This window comes from Palaemon carinicauda, chromosome 23 (genome assembly GCF_036898095.1).
Source record: "Palaemon carinicauda isolate YSFRI2023 chromosome 23, ASM3689809v2, whole genome shotgun sequence".
NCBI lineage: Eukaryota > Metazoa > Arthropoda > Malacostraca > Decapoda > Palaemonidae > Palaemon > Palaemon carinicauda.
The window spans coordinates 79,006,412-79,029,957 of NC_090747.1; the positions used below are offsets into that span (position 1 = coordinate 79,006,412).

The 23,546-nt window shown below is 34.9% G+C and overlaps 1 protein-coding gene across 3 annotated transcripts in view; it reads right to left on the minus strand.

The window, feature by feature from the left end:
- Nucleotides 1-853: 853 nt before the first annotated feature.
- The window catches only part of LOC137617199 (sarcoplasmic reticulum histidine-rich calcium-binding protein-like), a 40,973-nt gene continuing 18,280 nt past the window's right edge, over nucleotides 854-23,546 (minus strand). Inside the window, exons 1-3 of one of the 3 annotated variants that reach the window (XM_068347096.1) lie at nucleotides 17,004-17,158; nucleotides 4,854-4,977; nucleotides 854-4,504 (exon numbers count right to left, since the gene is read on the minus strand). In XM_068347096.1, the coding sequence (XP_068203197.1) occupies nucleotides 1,643-4,504; nucleotides 4,854-4,977; nucleotides 17,004-17,062 (3,045 nt within the window). In that variant the 5' untranslated portion in view covers nucleotides 17,063-17,158 and the 3' untranslated portion in view covers nucleotides 854-1,642. Of the gene's footprint in view, nucleotides 4,505-4,853; nucleotides 4,978-17,003; nucleotides 17,159-23,546 lie in introns of those variants that run through there. The other 2 variants (XM_068347097.1, XM_068347098.1) reach the window with 2 other exon arrangements.

Below are 23,546 nucleotides of genomic sequence, written 5' to 3' on the forward strand. Positions count from 1 at the left end.
ATAATAACGCAGGGCTCTCCACAAAATTGTCCGGTGCACACTATCAAAAACTTTTTCATAGTCCACAAATGCCATCAAAAGTGGATTTCTATATTCTACACATTGCTGTACAACATGTCTCAACATGAAAATTTGGTCAGTGCAACTTCTACCTTTTCGAAATCCTGCTCGTTCATCTCTCAGCTATTCATCAATCTTTCTCTCCAGTCTCTTTAGAATAAGCATACTATATATTTTCATAACAACTGACGGAAGTGTTATGCCTCTGTAATTATTGCAATCAGTCAGGTCTCCTTTTTTTGCTACTTACCTAACTATAAAAAAAAAACTTATAAAATGGAGTGTTATAAACACGACCAACTTCATGTCGTTCTTCCATTAGCATAAAATGTTTTTTATAGAGGTTGTAATTGTGAAAATTGAAACAAGAGGCAAATGCTAGGCTGGTACTCTGATTGCCCGTGATTTTCTCGCTTTTAAACAGTGTTACCAGATCACACAGTCCAAAGCAGGTAGTAGGCATAGTCACGCTAACCTTTGACTTGGACCACAATGCCTGGCAGAGATCAGAGTGCAAGCAGAGTTGTCTGGTGTTCATTCAGTGACTCAACAAGGGATACGGCCACTTCGATGAATTGCCCATGGTTTATTCGCCTATGACATCATCTACACTCGTGATCACCACCAATACCAAAATATTGGTAATAGTGTCTGCCCGCCATGCATTTGCCCTTCATGTGGAAGGGGCTTCAAAGTATGGTAAATCAAGTCAATTGACTGAATGGATTCTTTTAAAGAAATTAATGTGACAAAAAGAATAACTAAGATGTACATATTGCAATAAAAAAGTATAGCTTTTGGTAAATTTTATTGATAAAGGTGACTGAAATGACAGTATAAAGATTTCAATCCTCATTCACATATTTTCATAAACAACACTTACATATAATTTAATTCCATACAGGTATGCATACAATTTTATAGAGATTTGTGTGTCTGATTAGAATTGTGAATATTAAGATCTGGTTTATGTTGAAAAACTTAGAAACATGTGTTCATAAATAGGTTTTAAAATAAGCCAATAGACATATTTTAAGAGGTTGGGCGTGGAACATCTGTTCTGTCATGATATAAGCATAAAAATAATCCTAAGTATACATAAGTACTTCAATGCAGAACATCGGTGACAATCTTTAATGTTTGTTCACTTCAATTCCTCTTGGATTCTTACCTTCAAAATTTGTCTAAACACTTCCTAAAACTTTTGAATAATCCAGGTGATATTACATTCCTTTGATTTCATGGTGAATCCACAGCAAAAAAAAATTCTTTCCATGAACAACATTTATGAAGTTGATCCTTCCTGATGTTAAGCTAAAGTTCAGTAACTGGATAAAAGAAAAATTATAATTCCACATCCAATATAGTGATACCATTGTCATGTCACTCGTTGTCTGTGTAGAATGGTAATATTTCCGAAGTAGATTTGCTAGAAGATACATAAAATTAAATATGAATGACTAGGAGCTAAAAAAAAGCGTTTATAAATGTTACACCCTAGACCAATTCATGTTCAGTGCAGCATAAGGTCAAACAGTTACTAGAACTATCAGTAAAGATTATGCAGCCATATTTCTTGTTATCAGGGATTTGCTTGGTGGGTATGAGTATGACAGTCATGTGTATGATCATGATGATCGTGGTCATGGTGGTCATGGTCGTCATGGCAGTGATGACTGTGAGGATCATGTGTATTTGGGATTTTAAGACCATGATTATGAGCTTCACGAGTTGGACGCGAGGTGTCACTGCCTTTATCATCATTCCTGTGGTGTGCAGTATCCAAAAGGAAATCCTCGTGTTCTTGGTTAGCATCATTGTCATTAGAATGTTTATGAGCTTCTCGGGTTGGTCGAGAAGTGTCACTTCCTAGGATATCATTCCTATGTTCGGCTTTATCAAAGATGAAGTCCTCGTGTTCTTGGTTAGCATCATTGTCATTAGAATGTTTACTTGCTTCTCGGGTTGGTCGAGAACTGTCACTTCCTAGGATATCATTCCTATGTTCTGCTTTATCAAAGATGAAGTCCTCGTGTTCTTGGTTAGCATCATTGTCATTAGAATGTTTACTTGCTTCTCGGGTTGGTCGAGAACTGTCACTTCCTAGGATATCATTCCTATGTTCTGCTTTATCAAAGATGAAGTCCTCGTGTTCTTGGTTAGCATCATTGTCATTAGAATGTTTACTTGCTTCTCGGGTTGGTCGAGAACTGTCACTTCCTAGGATATCATTCCTATGTTCTGCTTTATCAAAGATGAAGTCCTCGTGTTCTTGGTTAGCATCATTGTCATTAGAATGTTTACTTGCTTCTCGGGTTGGTCGAGAACTGTCACTTCCTAGGATATCATTCCTATGTTCTGCTTTATCAAAGATGAAGTCCTCGTGTTCTTGGTTAGCATCATTGTCATTAGAATGTTTACTTGCTTCTCGGGTTGGTCGAGAACTGTCACTTCCTAGGATATCATTCCTATGTTCGGCTTTATCAAAGATGAAGTCCTCGTGTTCTTGGTTAGCATCATTGTCATTAGAATGTTTACTTGCTTCTCGGGTTGGTCGAGAACTGTCACTTCCTAGGATATCATTCCTATGTTCGGCTTTATCAAAGATGAAATCCTCGTGTTCTTGGTTAGCATCATTGTCATTAGAATGTTTACTTGCTTCTCGGGTTGGCCGAGAACTGTCACTTCCTAGGATATCATTCCTATGTTCTGCTTTATCAAAGATGAAGTCTTCGTGTTCTTGGTTAGCATCATTGTCATTAGAATGTTTATGAGCTTCTCGGGATGGGCGAGAATGTTCCCTTTTATGACTGTCTGCATGACTTTCATTTTCATGCGGTAAATCTCTATGTTCCTGAGGTTCCTTTATTGCAGAATTTTCTTGGGTCTTTTCATCGAGGGTGAAGTGATGGGAGTCATTATTGCTCTTGTGCTTTGTTTCTTCATGAATGTCATCTTCAGACACTAAAATGTGAGGACCTTCCTCATCTTGGGTAGAATGATGTAAGGAATGTTCATCATTTCCATGCTCATGCATGTGATCATCATGATGTTCATGATTTTTTGGTATTGAGGGGGAATCGTGATGAACCGAGTGATCTTCCACAGACAATTTATCCGAAAGGTTATGTGTTATACTTGTTCTTATGTGTGTTGGATCGTGACCACTGTCTTTGGTTGAAATATTAAAAGTTCCATGATTCTGGACAGAGTGACTGTCACTACTTTCATCTGTTTTGTTATCGAATTGATTTCCAGCCTCTAGGTGAATAGTGCTTTGACGAGTTTCATCATGGCTGTGCTCTGAATGATTATGTTTCTTTGCCTGATCATCAGGAATTAGTCTGGAATGATTGTCTGTTTGGTGTGAAGGATGACTGTGGTGAGACTGATGATGACTGTGATTATGCTCTGGATCATGTGAATGATCAGTTTCATTGTGAGGATGATCATGTGAATGATCAGTTTCATGGTGAGGATGATCATGTGAATGATCAGTTTCATGGTGAGGATGATCATGTGAATGACCAGTTTCATTTCGAGGATGATCATGTGAATGATCAGTTTCATGGTGAGGATGATCATGTGAATGACCAGTTTCATTGTGAGGATGATCGTGTGAATGATCAGTTTCATGGTGAGGATGATCATGTGAATGATCAGTTTCATTGTGAGGATGATTATGTGAATGATGATCAGAATCATGGTGAGGATGATCATGTGAATGATGATCAGAATCATGGTGAGGATGATCATGTGAATGACCAGTTTCATTGTGAGGATGATCGTGTGAATGATCAGTTTCATTGTGAGGATGATTATGTGAATGATGATCAGAATCATGGTGAGGATGATCATGTGAATGATGATCAGAATCATGGTGAGGATGATCATGTGAATGATCAATTTCATGGTGTGGATGATCGTGACCATGGCTATGGTTCGAATGAACATTGCTGTGATCTAGGTGACCATGCACATGATCAGTGTCTAAATGTTTTGCTGATGCTTCAGATTGTACAGAATGCTCTTCTCTGTCTGTTGGAGTAAGGATTATTTGATCATGAATATGATCTATATGATCCTCATCCTGACTTCCATGAAAATGAGTTTGACATTTGAGATCATGACCATGACTCGTGCCATCATGCGTATGGTTATGCTGTTCGTGACTCTGCGATTCATGTTCGTGTACTTGAATACCATGAAAATCCCCTTGGTGAAGATGTTCCTCGTGATGGTGATCATCGGGACAATGAATGTCATGCGTTTCTTTCACAATCAAGGGTTCATGTTGTGTAGATTCGTTGACAGTTGTTTGGGTTTCTTCATCGGTGTTTGGGAAGCATCTAGCCGGCTGACGTGGCGACATGGCTTTGCAGGTTAGACCCGACGCACACGAGCCCAAAATGTTACCCTTCCCTCCGCATGGTTCTCCAACATCCTGTAACCGAAAGATGAATGAAAATTACCCAGATCCGTTTTTCTTGAAATTTGACAATTATAAAATATAGGAAGTTATTTTCTGTTAAAAAGGTTATAGGAATTTTTAAGAACAAAATGTTCAGGTAAACTGAAAATATCTTTGTGGTGGTCAGATAAGTAATTAATCAACAAGTTATCATTCCCAAAGAACTAGTTTAATACTGAAAGAATCAATCATAAAATAATAAAAGGAGTAAAAGATATAGTGTGTGTGTATGCATTCATCGCATTTCATATATTTCAATACTCAATAGAAAGTACATAACTAGACCTCTAATATCTCATGACATATCACGTAAAAAAATTACCTTAAAACAGACATCGCAACATCCACATGCGTCAGTTGTAATCCCAACTTTGCATTCCGACGCCAACGGTTCACTCTTGCATTGTGTTTCCTTGTCACAGACAGGACACTCAGACTGGATGCTGCTGTTGAAAGATATTTGCATTTAACACATACTGCTTGGAAACAGAGACAAATAGTTAGTCGGAAAAAAATAACGGAAAGAGTTGAAAAGAGGAAAACAGACTATTGCATATTGAAGGATAAATTTGAAATAGTGAAGCGATATAATATTTCAGTGCATGGAGTCATATACACATATCCTCAAGGGGCAGAATTTCGCCAAAAAAAAAATGGTGAAAAACATATAATAATAATAATAATAATAATAATAATAATAATAATAATAATAAAACCAAAAATTATAATGCGATTCTCATCATCTCCATCATTTTGTGAGATTACCATTATTCTAAATTGATCTTTGAATATCCTAAATGTGGTATCACCATTGTGTGCTTGTATATCTATTGCTTTTGGTTATTGACACCAGGATGACTGAGGTAGTTTGACAGGGGATTTTCTTGGCAAGGAAAAATAGTTTGAATTTTTCTTATGTTAAGGACTTCTTTTGGATGCAAGATCAAGAATAAATCTGAATCTGAAGTTCGTGTTCAATCTCTTTTTCCATCTGTCTATTTTTGTCTGTCTATGTAGAATTGAGAAAAACGCAAATTCCAATCGGATTTATTTATTATGGTAATTGAACATACCATTTTTGGAGTTAGCACATGGGTAACAGTAGATTTACTGATGCAATGATGGAATGAGATAGGCATCAATTTCTTACTTGCTAATATTCCAGTATTGAATTGGGGATATAATATATTAAGTGCAAGCCTATGTTACACACGTAAAACAGATATTGTTTAAGAGATAGATTGAAAAGCAGGACCTTAATTTAATAGCATAACATACACGATACTTGGTTTAGTCAACAGTTAAGAGAAACTGCAATGAGCAGTGAATGAATGAAAAAAATATGCTCAAAAGGTGAGAATTGAAGGTAGATATGATCAAGAGTAAAGTTAATGATATAACTTATAACAAAGAAGACGTGGGTGGAAAGCTGACTGATTTATGTAAGTATCAATGAGTAAATATATTGGTTGAAGGAGGGCCCGTGATAGCTGAGTCACTTATTAGGTGATCCTCCTTTATTCGGACTTAGACAGACAGTGAATGCTAACTGGTGGAGTTACTACCCGTGCACCCAATCATCCTACCAAAACGTGAAGTTATCAATCATAGATATTGATAAACCAGTTCTTGCTACATAAGTATTGGTTTCCATATCAATGTTAGTTTTCTTGCTGTGTATTGCATGACAAGCTATTTCGTTTTTTGTAGGAAGATCATAAAATTGAGTCGCTTTATTTTGTAGAATGACTGTACGATAGTAGCTAGGTAGTGAACTATTATTCTATCCCATGAATAGTGTCACTCTCTGACATTAGGAAGTTTTCTAATTTGGCATTAATAGGATCATCACAGTCGTCTTCATCAATAATGAAGTCAGCATTTGAACATAACAGCCCTTTGCAAGAAACACAAGCCACAGAACATTTTAAGCCTGCCTTTCTACAGCTGTAGGTGGTAGTCATGCGATCTTTGATGCACTTTCCTTATGCAATGTTTTAACAGATTTGAAGGAGCAGGGTCTCTATCACTATAAGTGATTGGTACCAGTCCTTTTGTAGTTACAGTCCACACCATAGTGTAGATGGCAAGTCATTTCCCATCCACTTCTGAACTTGGTGATACCTACGTAAGGAATGAAATCGAGCAGCGGCATCTGTTGAAGGCAAAGAAGCCAAAGTTAATCTAATTTTATTCAGTGATTTGGCAAAACACTGATATCTTGAATAACAAAGGGATTCACCTTCATTAGTCCTGTATAACTGAAGAATGAAAGCCTATCCTACTTCAGCAATCTTCGCAAGCTCAGCAGATGGTTCATTAAACCTAGCGACAAGATCTTGCACAGATACAGGGTTATGAACTTGAGTTTTCCATGTCTAAAAAGGTGGAAGTAGTATCAGCCCCACTGAATATATGTCAGAAAAGAATGTTGTCCTTGATGACTGATCAAAATTTCATGGAGGATGGCGTGTAGAGTTTACTTTTTGTATTTCCTTTGCCTGTTTTAAGATGCCTATATTTGTCTTTGATCCACCCAAGGCTGTAGGGATAATTAAGAGGTCTAAATATTCTCTTGCCATTGATTCAGATAAAGCTTTGGTAGACTTTTCAATAGCAATAGATTAAGTATGTACGCATCTTCAATTGCTTGTTTTACATTAAAACCTTCAATGATCAATCTAGAGGTGAGCATTATGATGAGCCAGCACTTATTTCTTTCACGTGAGAGAAATTTACTTTGGCTTGTTGTAGCTAGCATTGTTTCATCAAACATAATGTCTCTGGTACTAATAATTTGACACGCACCATCAGCACATTCTGTTCTATTTATCTACCAGGTTTTCTGAATATTCTTCAAATACAACAATGATATTTCTCTTGTAGTCCTTCCTTACATACTCAGTGTACCTGTTTAAAATTGCTGAGAATATCTCTAAATTTTACCAAATAACTCGATGAACCAGAAATCCTCCACCAGTAACATAAATTGTATCTCCAACAACTCCTGAATCACTAAGAGGAGAAAATATTTCATACACCATAGATCCCTTGGTTTTATGCATTGCTACTTCATCAAAAAAGACAAGGGATATGGGATTAGTTCATACTCAAAGTTAAGTTTGGATAGTTTACTCGAGTTGTTGGTAAATGAAATTCTTCTAAATAACATCCCAAGCTCAACTGGACATACAATATCTCGTAATTTTACTTCTGGCATGGCAGCTCATAAGGGTTTGATCCTTTACGTTCCTTTAAACGTGATTTCTGCAGTAGGCAAATTCCAACATCATACTAATTATGAGGATTTATTTCTGAATCTCCTGTGCTTATTGACAAAATGCTATCAAAATCTGGAAATGGTGGTTGGGATGAGTACCATTCGGCAAAGTGTTGAAGGTCTTGGTTGTCTCTTAAAATGCAAGCCTTTGGCGTCTACTTGCTGCTCTCCTGTTTGATAAGGAACCTCACACAATATTCCTCATTGCCTCTGTGACCCTCAGATTGATAGATATTCCAAGAACCCATTTGGTTAGCATCGATTCTGTCATTCCTCTATCATATGTCAATTCACTAGATCTCTTTATCAACATCATTAATGTCTGTTCAATGGTCATATAAGACCAGATCGGGGACTAATATTTTTCTGACTACCTCACAGTAAAAAACCTTTTGAATTAAATCTTCAAATTCCTTGGGGGTAATGCAGTCCTTTTTTTTTTTGTTCACACAATAACAATGTCTTGTATGTATCTTTCTGACAGTTCAGAATTTATTGTTTCATCAGTTGGTAGCTAACCTTCATATCCCTAAAAAATCTCACTTGAAGAAAATTGGTATTTCCGCCAAGTAATTAAAGGCATGAGTCATTGCTTCTTAAGACATATAACGTTTTGGATGACCATAACAAGAATATGTACGGTAGATTTTTTTTATGCAGGCTGAATGGTATTTTGCCTCAGTTGCAACTAAATCGACTACGTTACATATGCAAGTATATACTGTTTTGTTCCACTCATCCATTCACATTTCACCTGCTTTCAAAATAGTGTCCTTACGAAATGTCTCTATACAACGTACACATTCACGCTGATCACTTGACCTTTTCTAAAAGCTTGATTTTTTTTAACTTATACGACACTTCTTTTCCATACAAAAACAGCATCATGAACAAAATCCGAATCTGACTCTCAGCCTTCTCAAAGACGTTGTAGTCACTTGAGAAGTTTTCTCTTTTGTCTGGAAAGTTTCAGCATTTCCTTTTTTTTCGTATAAAACTTCCTCCTCTACTGAATGGTCTAAAGAAAGTGACGGTGTGTCATCTGTGCCATCTTTAGACAATCAAAAATTCAATGGATCGTTATACTTAGAACCGAAAAATATCATCTCTACCCCACCCTTGTTTTACTTTTTCAAAACAGAAAATGACGAAGGAAGTAAGATCAAAGCCAGACATCTGAACAGGTAGGGAGGTCATATGAAGGCTTAGACATCAGTCAGCAGGGGTCTCTTAGCAATTAACTTTGCAGAAAGACTGAATTTCAGACAGCCGCCCTGAATCTCGGATTCTAAGGATATGGCTAACCCTCTTAGTTCTATGCCCAAAAGCGTTAATTTGATTGACCTTAAATACCTTGCGTGGTGAGCAGTCAAACAAAAAGCATGGTGAGATTCCGACTGTGAAAAAGTTCTATTAAAAAAAAATAGTTGCTACAAGAAGAACGTAGTACAAGATATGTGGAAGATTGAAATCATCTCTCTCTCTCTCTCTCTCTCTCTCTCTCTCTCTCTCTCTCTCTCTCTCTCTCTCTCTCTCTCTCTCTCTATATATATATATATATATATATATATATATATATATATATATATATATATATATAGTCCTATACATTCAATATCAATATTGTTGTATAGGTTTATGTGTGCTTGCGGTGCCCAAGACTGTTTATTATTTTTCTATAAAATTTAATGAATACATTTGATGTTGATGCTGTGGCTATAAGGATTAGTTTTTTTTTCTGCTTACATTCTATTATATTTATTGACATGTCAATAAGACGACAGCTAATACGGCATTGTGAAAACCGAAGGTATTTTGTAATGGTAATTAATTGAAGAAAAAATGAAAGCATCCGAACACAGAAAGAACATTTAAAATAAAGTGTTGATTAATAGATTTGTTTGTTTTAATGCCACATATTCACATCCATTATACGAGAAATATTTATCTTCCTCAAACAGCATCGTAAGAAACCCGTCCATTTCTTCATCTACCTGAGCGCTCGGTAACCTATTATATATTTCTTGCACAATAACACTTCTTTCCTCATCTGTCCCTCGAATTCTGTTCTTATTTCTGCCGACGAATAATAAATCATTTTCATTTCTTTATTTATAGTGGTGGTGACCTTTACAACTCCACCCTAGTTACGGTTCCTTTACAAACACCAGCGCCACTTCCTGTGGCAAGATCTCAATGCAAACTACCCAATATAGATAAGACCTCATGCTCGCTTAAATTTAATGGGTTGGAAAGAGGGATTTTGTACCAGTTCCTTATATCTCAGATTCCGTTAACCTTATTCGTCAGCTTCACTTGAGTAATTCTCTCTCTCTCTCTCTCTCTCTCTCTCTCTCTCTCTCTCTCTCTCTCTCTCTCTCTCTCTCTCTGATTGATAATTTTGAACTAAAAAACTGGCAATAATTCTTCGAGGCTAGATAATATATATGAAAATAAAGGATTATAAAATCCTCGATGATCAGTGTCCAGTTCTCTCGAGATAAAAAGTTGCCTGGCAGATGATCTTATCACCTATGTGATTTTGCATTTACGTTTTCCATTTATTTTATAGATTTGTGTTACGGCAAACAACAGTTCTTCTATTTTCTACTGATCAGTTTTATATATATATATACAGTATATATATATATATATATATATATATATATATATATATATATATATATACAGTTTATATATATACATATATATATATATATATATATATATTGTATATATATATACATATATATATATATATATATATATATATATATATATATATATATATGTGTGTGTGTGTGTGTGTGTGTGTGTGTGTATGAGAGAGAGAGAGAGAGAGAGAGAGAGAGAGAGAGAGAGAGAGAGAGAGATCCATTTTTGGTAGTGTAATGTGGCATTGATTATGGTTTCTCCATAGGTTGCCAAATCTCAATTTCTTGTTTACCATAAGATCAACACGCTCTTCTAAACGTTTTTCTCTTAACATGTTTCCGCTTTAAAACGTTCAAGTTAACAGTATCATAAAAGACAACTAATTCTTATTAATATTCCGAAGTGATATACGTGAATGGATTTTGAGAAGGAACATTCACACAACCTGGACATGTTGAGTACCCTTTTCCTCCCTCTACCCGAACTAGTTTAATCCAGATTATCTGCAATATCTGGTTTAATTCAGTTTTGACCTTTGAGACTGGTTATATCCGCTTTTGCTCTGCCATTGTACATAAGTGAAACGTACAAATAGAGGGGAGGAAATTGAATCTACGTGGATAGGTATGGATAGGTAAAATAGATGATTGAGAATGAGTAATCGGGTTAAACTTGTCTGGTGTAAAATATATGTACAATGACCCAAACATTATTCCAAAGACACACACACACACACACACACACACATATATATATATATATATATATATATATATATATATATATATATATATATATATATATATATATATATGCGTGTGTGTGTGTTATATAATAGCCTATATCAGAAGTAAACCTAGGCAAAAGTTAAGAAGTACCACCCGTTAATATGAAAGAACTAGATTGTAGAATTTGTAAAAAAAATTGAACGTAATCTAAATAATCATCAGGTATCAAATACCGCTCTGCCCCGTGCACAATAAAAACCATATCAAGACTTCCTGCTTTTGTGCCAATTCTGATGGGCGATCAAGGTTAACGGATGGAAGGAAGCCATAAAAGAAACCCGTTTTCCGGATACAAAGGTGCGATATTCTGTAAACTTTAGACATTTTCAAATATCGAGTTTCTTTTCGTGCTTCCAATATGTAAATACAGATCTTGGCAGTTGGCCTTAGAAGGAAAAGTATATTGTAAATGATTCGAAGTTTTATCATAACAAGAAAACAAAATAGTTGACCAAAGGACTACTTTGCCTTGAATAGGCCTAGCGTCAGGTTTAGAACCTCGTGTGGAGGTTGAAACTCTATCGTAAAGACCAAACGCTTTCTACTGTACATGTACTGAGACTCAGTCGTAAAGAGAGGAACACAATAATGGCTATTACGGAAAATTCTGACTGGAAGATCCGCATCTAATTTCATCAGGAGAATATAATCTACAAAAATATGTATCTTCGACGATTTTTTAACATCTTGTGGATTATATTTCACAAATGCTTACACCATCTACAGCTAAGTAAATATTGTGGATAATAGTTATTTTAGTGCTCAGGGGTACCAAATTTATTATAACAGCCCACTTAATGTTATTTATAGAAATCTCGATTAGCAACTGGATACAATATGTGATGTGATATTGTAACTTTATTGCTAAAACAAATGCTTGTACATTATTATGTAAATTTTATCTAATAAAAGGGAAAATATTAAGATACTCAGCCCAAAGTATGTTGTTAGCTAAATGGCAACCCTAATGAGGAATTCTGACAAGGAATGCAATAGTGATGAAAGAATGTAAGAAAAAGACGATAGGAAATAGTGTTCGAAATATTAGAATTGCTGAGAAATTAATAAACCAGAATCATTTGGATGAACCTTGACAAGAGGTTCCGTTACTTTGAAGTGAACAAAGACTTGAAGAATTCTTATCAAGCGTACAATTCTTGTACTTATTTCACGTATTTGTAATAAGCTATTTCCACAATTAGTTCACCAGTGTGACAATGGAAGTATTGAACCAACCAAAGGGAAACTTTAAGGGTTGCGGTGGCTGTTGGTAACGTCCTTGCCTAGTGATCGCCAGACTGGGGTTCGAGTCCCGTTCAACCTCGTTAGTTCCTTTAGTCGCTACAACCTCACCATCCTTGTGAGCTACGGATGGGGAGAGGGGTTGGGGGAACCTATAGGTCTACCTGCTGAGTCATCAGTACTCATTGCCTGGCCCTCCCTGGTCCTAGCTTGGGTGGAGAGGGGGCTTAGGCGCTGATCATATGTATTTATGGTCAGTCTCTAGGCCAATTGTCCTGCTTGTTAGGGCAATGTCACTGGCCCTTGCCTCTGCCATTCAAGAGCGGCCTTTAAATATTTAATAATGCTCCGACCACCATCTGTTCGCTTCATCTAGCAATCCATTTATAATGATGGTTAAAATCGTGTATTGGGGAATGAGACCGGGCCAGTTAACTGTGAATATTGTCGTATTCTTGGAAATTTTTCTTCTGGCCTCTGTGCTTCTCGTGAACTTGCTTTCATGTTGCAACATTTATTTCATTGGTTAGATCAAAATGGAAGCAGGCCAAGGTATTCTGATAATAACTTTACTCAAAGAAAAATAAAATGTAACTCGGAACGAGAAAAACAAAGAGGAATTACTGTTAACTTTTGAGATAACTACGTTACAATTATAAAAAGAAGTTTTCATGACGTTCATCTATTTATGGCTCTTTTGATATGAAGGTTATAATTTGAAATAATTTCACGAGATTTTTATTATTGACATAATAGTTAAAACAGAAACATTCTATACTGATGCAATGGGTTATCAACTTATGATTTTTGTATATATGATTTTGAATTAAGATATAAAAGTTTTTATTCAATAACAATTCCAATATAATGTGAGTAGAAGTAATCTATTGACACCCCAGCTGTTTTGAGTTTATGGAATCCCTTTTTTCCAAATATTCCTTGTCAAGTTTTCTTTGTTTCCTTTCCTCACTGAGCTATTTTCCCTGTTGGAGCCCCTGGGCTTATAACATCCTGCTTTTCCAATTAGGGTTGTAGCTTAGGAAGTAATAATAATAATAATAATAATAAAAATAATAATAATAATAATAATAATAATAAAAAGGAGAGGAATCTTGTTTTTTATTTGTTCTATTTGCTTTAGATACTATAAACTCCATAACTACTACTTTTCTACTGAGGTTCTCGGTCTTGACTATTACAGAAGATGTCAGCAGTGTTTGGTTACTTTGTAAGACTTGTGTTGTTGCATCAGGGTTCATTTACACCATAAATGAGGCGTAGAGAAGCGTTATCCTTGCTAGTCACATTTCGTAACCACTAATGTAATATCAGTATGCGTGATGTACAGTATGATGAATATAATGTTTTTTTTAGCTTTTTATCTATTTTGATATCACTTACTGCTTGAAGCATGTATTCTATTACATGCATATTTTACATCTCCCCTAGATAATACAGAACAAGTGTCTGATTATATATATATATATATATATATATATATATATATATATATATATATATACATATATATATACATATATATATATATATACATATATATACATATATATATATACTGTAAATACATATATACATATATATACATATATATATATATAAATATATATATATACTTATATATATATACATATATTTTATATATATATATATATATATATATATATATATATATATATATATATATATATATATATATATATTTCCGGTCACACTGAGCTCTCCCCGTCCCTCGAGTAGGAGGCAGAGGGAGTAGTCATACCCTGATGAGAGGGAGGTGCATGTGCATGTATGTGCATATCTATCTAAATACTTAGTCGTAATTTTTTTACTGATAGCGTGCACTAATAATAATAATAATGCTCTATTTTCTTGTCCCCGATGATATCTGAACAGGACTTTGGAAATCAAACATAAGAATCAAGTGTGGATTTCATAGCAAGGTCACCAATAGGCAAAGCCTTAATTCAGTTTTTGTTGGCGTAGTAATTTCGCCTGATTACTGTGGAATTGTTGAGCCTTTACAATCCTGAAAGGACATAACTCCATCTATTTTACATCATAAAAGATAAACAGAGAGAGCAGGAACTTAAAATTATTATTATTATTACTAGCAAAACTACAACCCTAGTTGGAAAAGCAAGATGCTATAAGCCCAAGGGCTCCAATAGGGAAAAATAGCCCAGTGAGGAAAGGAAATAAGGAAATAAATAATGAGAACAAATTAACAATAAATCATTCTAAAAACAGTAACAACGTCAAAACAATTATGTCATTTATAAACTATAAAAAGACTTATGTCAGCCTGTTCAACATAAAAACATTTGCTGCAACTTTGAACTTTTGAAGTTCTACTGATTCAACCACCCGATTGGGAAGATTATTCTCAATATTGTCGATGCAAATTCTTGTGAAGAAAATTTTACTGCAGCATATACAGATCGGCGTCTGTCAAACTGAAATGCGTTTTTCTACCACGTACTTGTTACATGGAAGTTTCTTGGTATCATCCTGCAATATCAATGGGCTTTAGCTTCATCTTAGGAATTTATAATCACCCGTTAACTTGTTAGGATCCAAGGTCTCTGAAGGAAAACTCTGTAGTCAGATAATAGTGTGTACTATAGTCCATTTCTTTTATCGAGGCATATTTGCACCGACTCGCAGGGGTGCCCTTTTAGCTGGGAAAAGTTTCCTGATCGCTGATTGGTTGGACAAGATAATTCTAACCAATCAGCGATCAGAAAACTTTTCCGAGATAAAAGGGCACCCCTGTGAGTCAGTGCAAATATGCCTCGATAAAAGAAATGGACTATAGAGAAACATCTGCATCCTGAATATTAATTTTTTTTTCACTCGGAATCGAACGAAAGAATTGTTTAGCATCTCTTAAAAATAGCTCTTTCTGAGTCAATCTTGTTATTTTTAACCATGTCCCAGTTCCATATTAAGATATGGAACCAGGATAATCCAGTAACAATTTGTATTGCTCGTAAAAGCCCTATGACGTTCAACAAGTTTTCCACGTGGTTGCATCTATTTATGGCTTTGGGTCAATATGCCCAGCACCATCTTTTTGTACTACAATGTGTACGTGTGTGTTTTTGTGTCCATTCTGGAATGTCATTACATGAGTATATTGGGGAGAAGTAAGAGAACTCAAGAAATAAATACATGATTATAGTCAAAGATAGCACAACCTTTAAATTTCCTAAAGTCTTTACCGTATCTACATACCTTATTGAATCTATAATGCGTTTGGTAACAAGGAATTGGGCTTGAAGCAACAAAGGCTCCTACTGATAGGAAGAGAGTAATGACGCAATGACAATGCTCTAGAGAGAGAGAGAGAGAGAGAGAGAGAGAGAGAGAGAGAGAGAGAGAGAGAGATTCATTCATAAACCAAGGCGAACGCATGTGATCACTTGGTGATAAATAACTAAACGGCAACGTAACTCGCGCGAAGTGTTCGAAGAAAAAAGAAAGAAAAAAAGAAGAAAAAAAAATAACCAGGAGAATCGAAGGTAAACTTGTCTTAGTCTCGTGAGACTCAGCACATAAAATGTTAAGGACGCGGTCAATCTCGTTCCTGGGAGTGGGCAGGAGCAGTATTGACTCTGGGCAGGAGGCCCATTGTCCGTAAGTACGCTGTTACCAAACTATCGTCCGTTTTCGTTAGTTAGCAATCCCGTTTTCTCCTTGGATTTTCATTTCGACATTTTACATCTTATACTGAATGCCAAATATACTGAGACTACGCAACTGGCTGTGTTTCTCCTGAATTATTGATTATGCAGCTTCAGTTACGAAATCAATCTGTTAGCCATCTGGACTTGTCAGCTGAATCACCTACTGTACATCATGTTTTTGTGACATGCAGAGAGGCCACAAGGTAATGCTTGCTTTGTCATTTCCCCGGGAATGATTTGTCTCTCAAGATATAAAATGCGTTCTAAGTCTTTACAATTGTTAATAAATACTTTCAAGTTTTTCTGAGATGCTTTTTAATCTCAATCAAGACTTCCGTATACAAGGGACGTTTGCCTTCACATCCGCAATCGGGCTCATTCGCACTTCCTTAAACAATGTTACAGATGTACGAACATACACAGGTATCACCATTTGCTCTTTTAAGCAAACAGAATCGTTAGCGCACGCACATTGATCTACCTGTTGGTTTCACCCTCACTGTAATATCTAAGGTAATCTCCAATTAATCATTTATAGCTGGGAAAGGCCAAAAATAGCATGCATTTTATATTTATAGCCTTTAACTCGCGAATGCTGTATAGAATATTAAGCCAAGAGCAGGGCATTGTGCAGCAATACTGGTGAAAAAAAGAGAACAATATTCACTTACGCATATATATAAATATTTATCGATATATAGATAGATAAATAGATAAGAGATATTACGGTATGAATATATCATCAATGCTCACTGAAATCCTAATCCACCAAAATAACAGAGGCCAATTCACGTCCTCACCTTTCGACGAAGAATCCTAAGAATATGAGAAGTAACCAGCGTCGAACGAACAAGGACATGATGTGAAAAAGGCGGTCCCGCAGAGCGGTTGGATGTAGACAACCCCGCTGTGTCTCAGCTTGATGCCAAACTGTTTCAGAACGGGGTGCCAGCTAATTTATATAGTCAAGAATGCCCCTCCCCCTTCCCAATGTCCCTAGAGGGAGAGAGAAAAAAAAGTGAGGATAGGTGACGGCAGTGATGTTCAGTTCTTGACTGTTGAGAGAAAAAAACCTCTAATCTTCTGCTGCTTGAGAGAATTTTGATATATTTCCAGTTTGATTAGATACATCCTAAAAAAAGGTAGATAGTTTTAAAATAAAAACTGAACAAAAGATTTATAAAATTTAAATATCTGTGACAAACTAACTTTACTGTTGTGTTATAATAACTACTATCTTTTTTGCTTATTATGAAACCTATGTTTTCTGACTTTGATGAACTGAATGCTAATCAATATGAACTGAATTTACAATAAAACTTCAACTCTTTCTCCCTCTCTATTTTTCCCAGAGGCAGAGAACCAAACAGACGAAAAGATACTCGGCATGCAAGGAGAGGATTGGGAAGTTCCCCTATAAGTTTTCATTCGAGTGGTCTTCTGTGGCCACAAGAAAAGGCAACAAGTAGGTGCTCCACAAGAAAAGGCAATAAGTAGGTGCTCCAAAAGAAAAGGCAATAAGTAGGTGCTCCACAAGAAAAGGCAATAAGTAGGTGCTCCAAAAGAAAGGGCAATAAGTAGGTGCTCCACAAGAAAAGGCAATTAGGTGCTCCACAGGAAAAGGCAATAAGTAGGTGCTCCACAGGAAAAGGCAATAAGTAGGTGCTCCACAAGAAAAGGCAATAAGTAGGTGTTCCACAGGAAAAGGCAATAAGTAGGTGCTCCATAGGAAAAGGCAATAAGTAGGTGCTCCACAAGAAAAGGCAATAAGTAGGTGCTCCACAAGAAAAGGCAATAAGTAGGTGCTCCACAGGAAAAGGCAATAAGTAGGTGCTCCACAGGAAAAGGCAATTAGGTGCTCCATAGGAAAAGGCAATAAGTAGCTGCTCCACAAGAAAAGGCAATAAGTAGGTGCTCCACAAGAAAAAGGCAATAAGTAGGTGCTCCACTGTGACGCATTATACCAGAGTAGAGGAGGATCTCTAAGGATAATCAACTCACTCCCAGATGCCTTGATGAAAACTAAAATGATAATAATCTTTGGAGTCATTAGAGCTCTACAGAGTATATTTGGTGCCGTGATTTTCTAGTGCAGGTCAACCCCTTCATCCTGCACAAACTGGATATCGGCTTTTATTAGGGTCACGGAAAACGGCGAGGTGTCAGCATCTCCACCTCTAAACTTACGAAAAACCAGAAAATTGTATGTTTATGCCTGATGCAAGTTTATGATTTCTTATATTCATATATGAACATGAAATAATCATAGGACAGGTCAACTCAGTAACTATAACTATACCACTATTTGGTTAAAAGTGACTTTAGATATATTGTTTGTGCAGTCTCCTCTTTAACTGAAGGGATTTATAGTTCTTTATATGAAGTGAGGCAGTAATATTCACAAAATAAGTTGGAAAATCCTTGATAAAGGAATACAGCTTTTCAATCTAATTATTACTATGGAATTAAAGTACGAATTATGTCAGGAGCAGTTTTTCCTGACTGAAAATATTTAATAGCTTACCTACACATCCAGATGTATACATACCACATGCACACATACATACATACATACATATATATATATATACATATACATTTATACATACATATGTATATATATACATATATATACATATATACATACAAATGTATATATATATATATATATATATATATATATATATATATATATATGTGTGTGTGTGTGTGTACACACATGCATACCTATATATGTATACATATATATTTGTATAAAGCACACACACAAGGATATACACATATACATTTATACATATGCATGTGATAGTTATATATATATAATACACACACACACACACACACATATATATATATATATATATATATATATATATATATATATATGTGTGCACACACAGACATGTTTTATATAAATATATGTATGCATATATTTGCACGTGATAGCATATATATACATACACATATATCTATCTATCTATCTATCTATCTATCTATCTATATATATATATATATATATATATATATATATATATATATAAAACTCGCAGGAATGCGTGATGCTCAGATGCAATAAACCACAAGAAAAAGAGGAAAATACTAAGTGAATCCTGATTAGTTTCACCTCACGACATTATCAAGAGGACTGAATTACTGATTAGAGAATTTCACAACATGTATGGTGCAGTGAGAGTACGAACATACATACAAACATTTGTAGAACAAAACATCAGAGAAATAAGTCACCTGTATTTGCTACACGCCTCTGACCCTTATAATTCTTTAGTCATGTGGTGTGATTAAAGGGTCAGGTCATATGTCAAGTTTTTTTTTTTTTTAAGACCTTCCGATAGTTATCTACAAATGTGTTATACTAATACGAGTTTTTCTTGAATAATTTTTCATATTCATATATATCCAAAATCATATAATGTACATACATGCACTTACACACTCAAGCATGATATAGTACAGTATATAAATCCAAGCTCACCAATATTCATACTTGCACACACACACACACACATATATATATGTATATATATATATATATATATATATATATATATATATATATGTGTGTGTGTGTGTGCGCGCGCGTGAATGTGTACAAGCGTATGCACACACTCTTATATATATATTTATATATATATATATATATATATATATATATATATATATATATATATATACATATATAATGTGTGTATGTATGTATGTATGTATGTACAGTATATATAGCATATCCTTTTCTAAGTGAGTATACCTTAACATAGAGAAAGGATTTTAGTGTTGTCCACCTATAACAAGTTGGTTTGCTGTGAGTAATCAAACGAAAATCTCCCACCATCACCAATCCGCACTGGCCAGTGAGGTGATAAAAACTATTCAAACCCCATGCATGAATTGTCATGTCTGAGGCCTCTGTCCTGCAGTGGACTAGAAATGGCTACATTGGTTATTGTTGATATACAGTAAATACTGTATATACTGCATATATACCTTATATATATATATATATATATATATATATATATATATATATATGTGTGTGTGTGTGTGTGTGTGTGTGTGTGTGTGTGTACAGTAAAGCATATGCAGATGTGGATGTACAATTATATTATTTATGAAAATACAGATCAGAAGATTAATATGAGAAACATACATGATATAAGGTACATAATTCTAGAGATTGAAACCAGGTGTCACTAAATTCAAACCTGCTTAAAAGAAATGATTTTTTCTTAAATCTATGAAGCTTACAAATCTCTTTGCTTATAAATGCTTTGAATGCGTATATTTCCTGTCTTATACTTAAACTATTATAAAACTTTCTTTTATAAAGCTGGAAATTTCTTCCTTGTGAGTTATTGGGTTGAACCAATATATTTTCACATGACCAATTAATAATGTGATTTTGATCTCTAACTTAAACAAACATTACCTTATCTTGAGCATATCTCACTCTTTTCTTATGTTATTCAATTCTCTTTTCAGGGGCTTTAACTGTTTAACAGATATAAAGATTTTCATATGAATTACTGGGGATATGATATACGTACCCCTAGGTACAGCAAGGAGAAATCTTAAAAAAAAACTCTTTTCATTGTGGTATTACTCTTAAATGCTACATAAACATTGACTTTTTTTTTAATGCATCGTCTAATACAGTTTCGAGGTACTCTAACCGTAATGCGCTTAAAAATACAGTATAGGGTTATGATGGCCGATGTGGTAACGTCCCTGACTCGGGTTCGAATCCCGCTCAAACTCCTTAGTTTCTTTGGTTGCTGCAACCTCACCATGTGAGCTAAGCATGGGGTGTTTGGGGGGAGCCTATAGGACTATCTGCTGAGTCATCAGCAGCCATTGCTTGGCCCTTCTTGGTCCTAGCTTGAGTGGAGAGGGGGCTTGGCCGCTGATCATATATATATATATATATATATATATATATATATATATATATATATGTATGTATATATATATAATGTATATATATATACATATATATATAATGTATATATACACACACACACATATATATATATATATATATATATATATATATATATATATATATATATATATATATATATATGCTCAGTCTCTAGGGCATTATCCTACTCGATAGGGCAGTGTCACTGTCCCTTGCCCCTTCCATTCATGAGTGGCCTTTAAAGTGAATACTAATTTATCAACTTAACTATTGTGATTTGAGTATAAAAGCACATATGCAGAGATATCGTTTGGTTTTCTGTAGACAGACTTGAATCTATCATTGCGCCTGATTATATGGCAATCCCCCCAAAAAAGTAAAGCTATAATTATTCTCCAACTCTTAAGTAAAATCTATTGATGGTCCCAAGCCATTCAATCTATGACAAAAAAATATGTATATCTAAATCTTAATTTCCTGTCTACGTAGTAGGTCATCATTATAGCGAAACCTTTTTCCAATATTACGTGTAATTTTACTTAATATTTGGTTTTCAAAAAAATCCATGTACAGATTACATAATACTAGAGATATGAGGGTTGCCATGACAATACCAAATGATTGTGTATAAAATTTCCGATTGAATTCATATTTTCGATCTTTTATACACAGTTCAATTAATTCTATTACAGCACCATTAGAAAATGGTAAATTCCATCGTCTATTGTTTAGGGGTATTAGATCGACATTTCAACACGTCATTAATGGGTACTTTAAGAAATAGGGATTAGACGTAAAAACTGGCTAGCCTAAGGTTTAAGGTTTTAAAGGCTGCTCATGAATGACAGAAGCAAGAACAGTGACATTGCCCTAGCAAGTAAGAAAATGCCATAGAGACTGAACATATACATATGTGATCAGCGCCCAAGCCCCCTCTCCATCCAAGCTAGGGCCAAGGGGGGACCAGGCAATGGCTGCTGATGACTCAGCAGATACACCTATACGCTCCCCAAACCCCCATCCTTAGTTCATAAGAATGGTATGGTTGCAGCGACCAAAGAAACTAACGAGTTTGAGCGGGACTCGAACCCCAGTCTGGCATTCACCAGTCAGGGACGTTACCACATTGGCCACCACAACCCTGAAGGAACTGTTAACTATACTAAATTTTTTTCAATGAGACGCATTTGCACCGACTCGCAGTGGAGCCCTTTTAGCTCGGAAAAGTTTCCTGGTTTCTGATTGGTTAGAATGATCTTGTCCAACCAATCAGCGAGCACGAAACTTTTCCAAGCTAAAAGGGCACCCCTGCGAGTCAGTGCAAATCTGCCTCGCTAAAAAGGATTGACTATAGTGTTATGTAATTAGCTGATCAAGTCTACATTGTTTCTTGTTTGATTCTAAAATGGTGTTAACTAAAGGATTAATAATATTAACTAGCTATTCAGATAAGTTGTCTGATGCTGAACCCAGAAGACTAATTCTTTCAATAAATCTTTCACTTTTTTTTTGTTGCGATTACTCTTTACAGTATCAACAGTTTCCTTGTTTCTTTATGTTTCCACTTTTTATATATCAAATATTTCTTATTAAGGATTTGATAAAAAAACTTGATTCTTTATTTGCACTTTTTACAATAATTTTTTTCTATTGTGGATTGGATAAAAAAACTTGATTCTTTATAATTCCAATTCTTATAAATATTTTTTAATATGGATTTTATAAAAAAGCTTAATTCTTTGTTTCCATAGATTATATATAAAATATTTTCTCTAAGATTTTGATAAAAAAAGCTTGATTTTTATGTTTCCATTTTTATAATTTTTTTTTAAAATTAAGGATTGGATAAAAAAGCTTGATTCTTTGTATTTAATTTTTTTATATAAAATATCTTTTTATTAAGGATTTGATAATAAAGCCTGGTGGAATCTCATCAACGCAGCCCTACCATTTGTCTATAGTAACAAGAGCATTAGAGTTCTCTTGCTTGAGGGTACACTCGGGCACACTATTCAATCTAATTTCTCATCCTCTTGTTTTGTTAAAGTTTATATAGTTTATATAGGAAATATTTATTTTCATGTTATTCTTCATAAAATATTCTATTTTTCCGCGTTTCGTTTCCTCACTGGGCTATTTTCCTTGTTGGAGCCCTTGGGCTTATAGCATTCTGCTTTTCCAACTAGGGTTGTAGCTTGGCAAGTAATAATAATAATAATTAGCATGGGACTGGGTTCACTTTAACAACCAACCTTTGTTAACATCTTTATGCATCACCTTGAATAGTTTGTTCATGAATAAGTTGCTTCTAGCTTTTAAATCTCTATTTCATAGACGTTCCATTTATAAAACCTTTTTTCCTTTTAGAAATAGACATCGTACATAAACTCATTTCATCCTAATATGA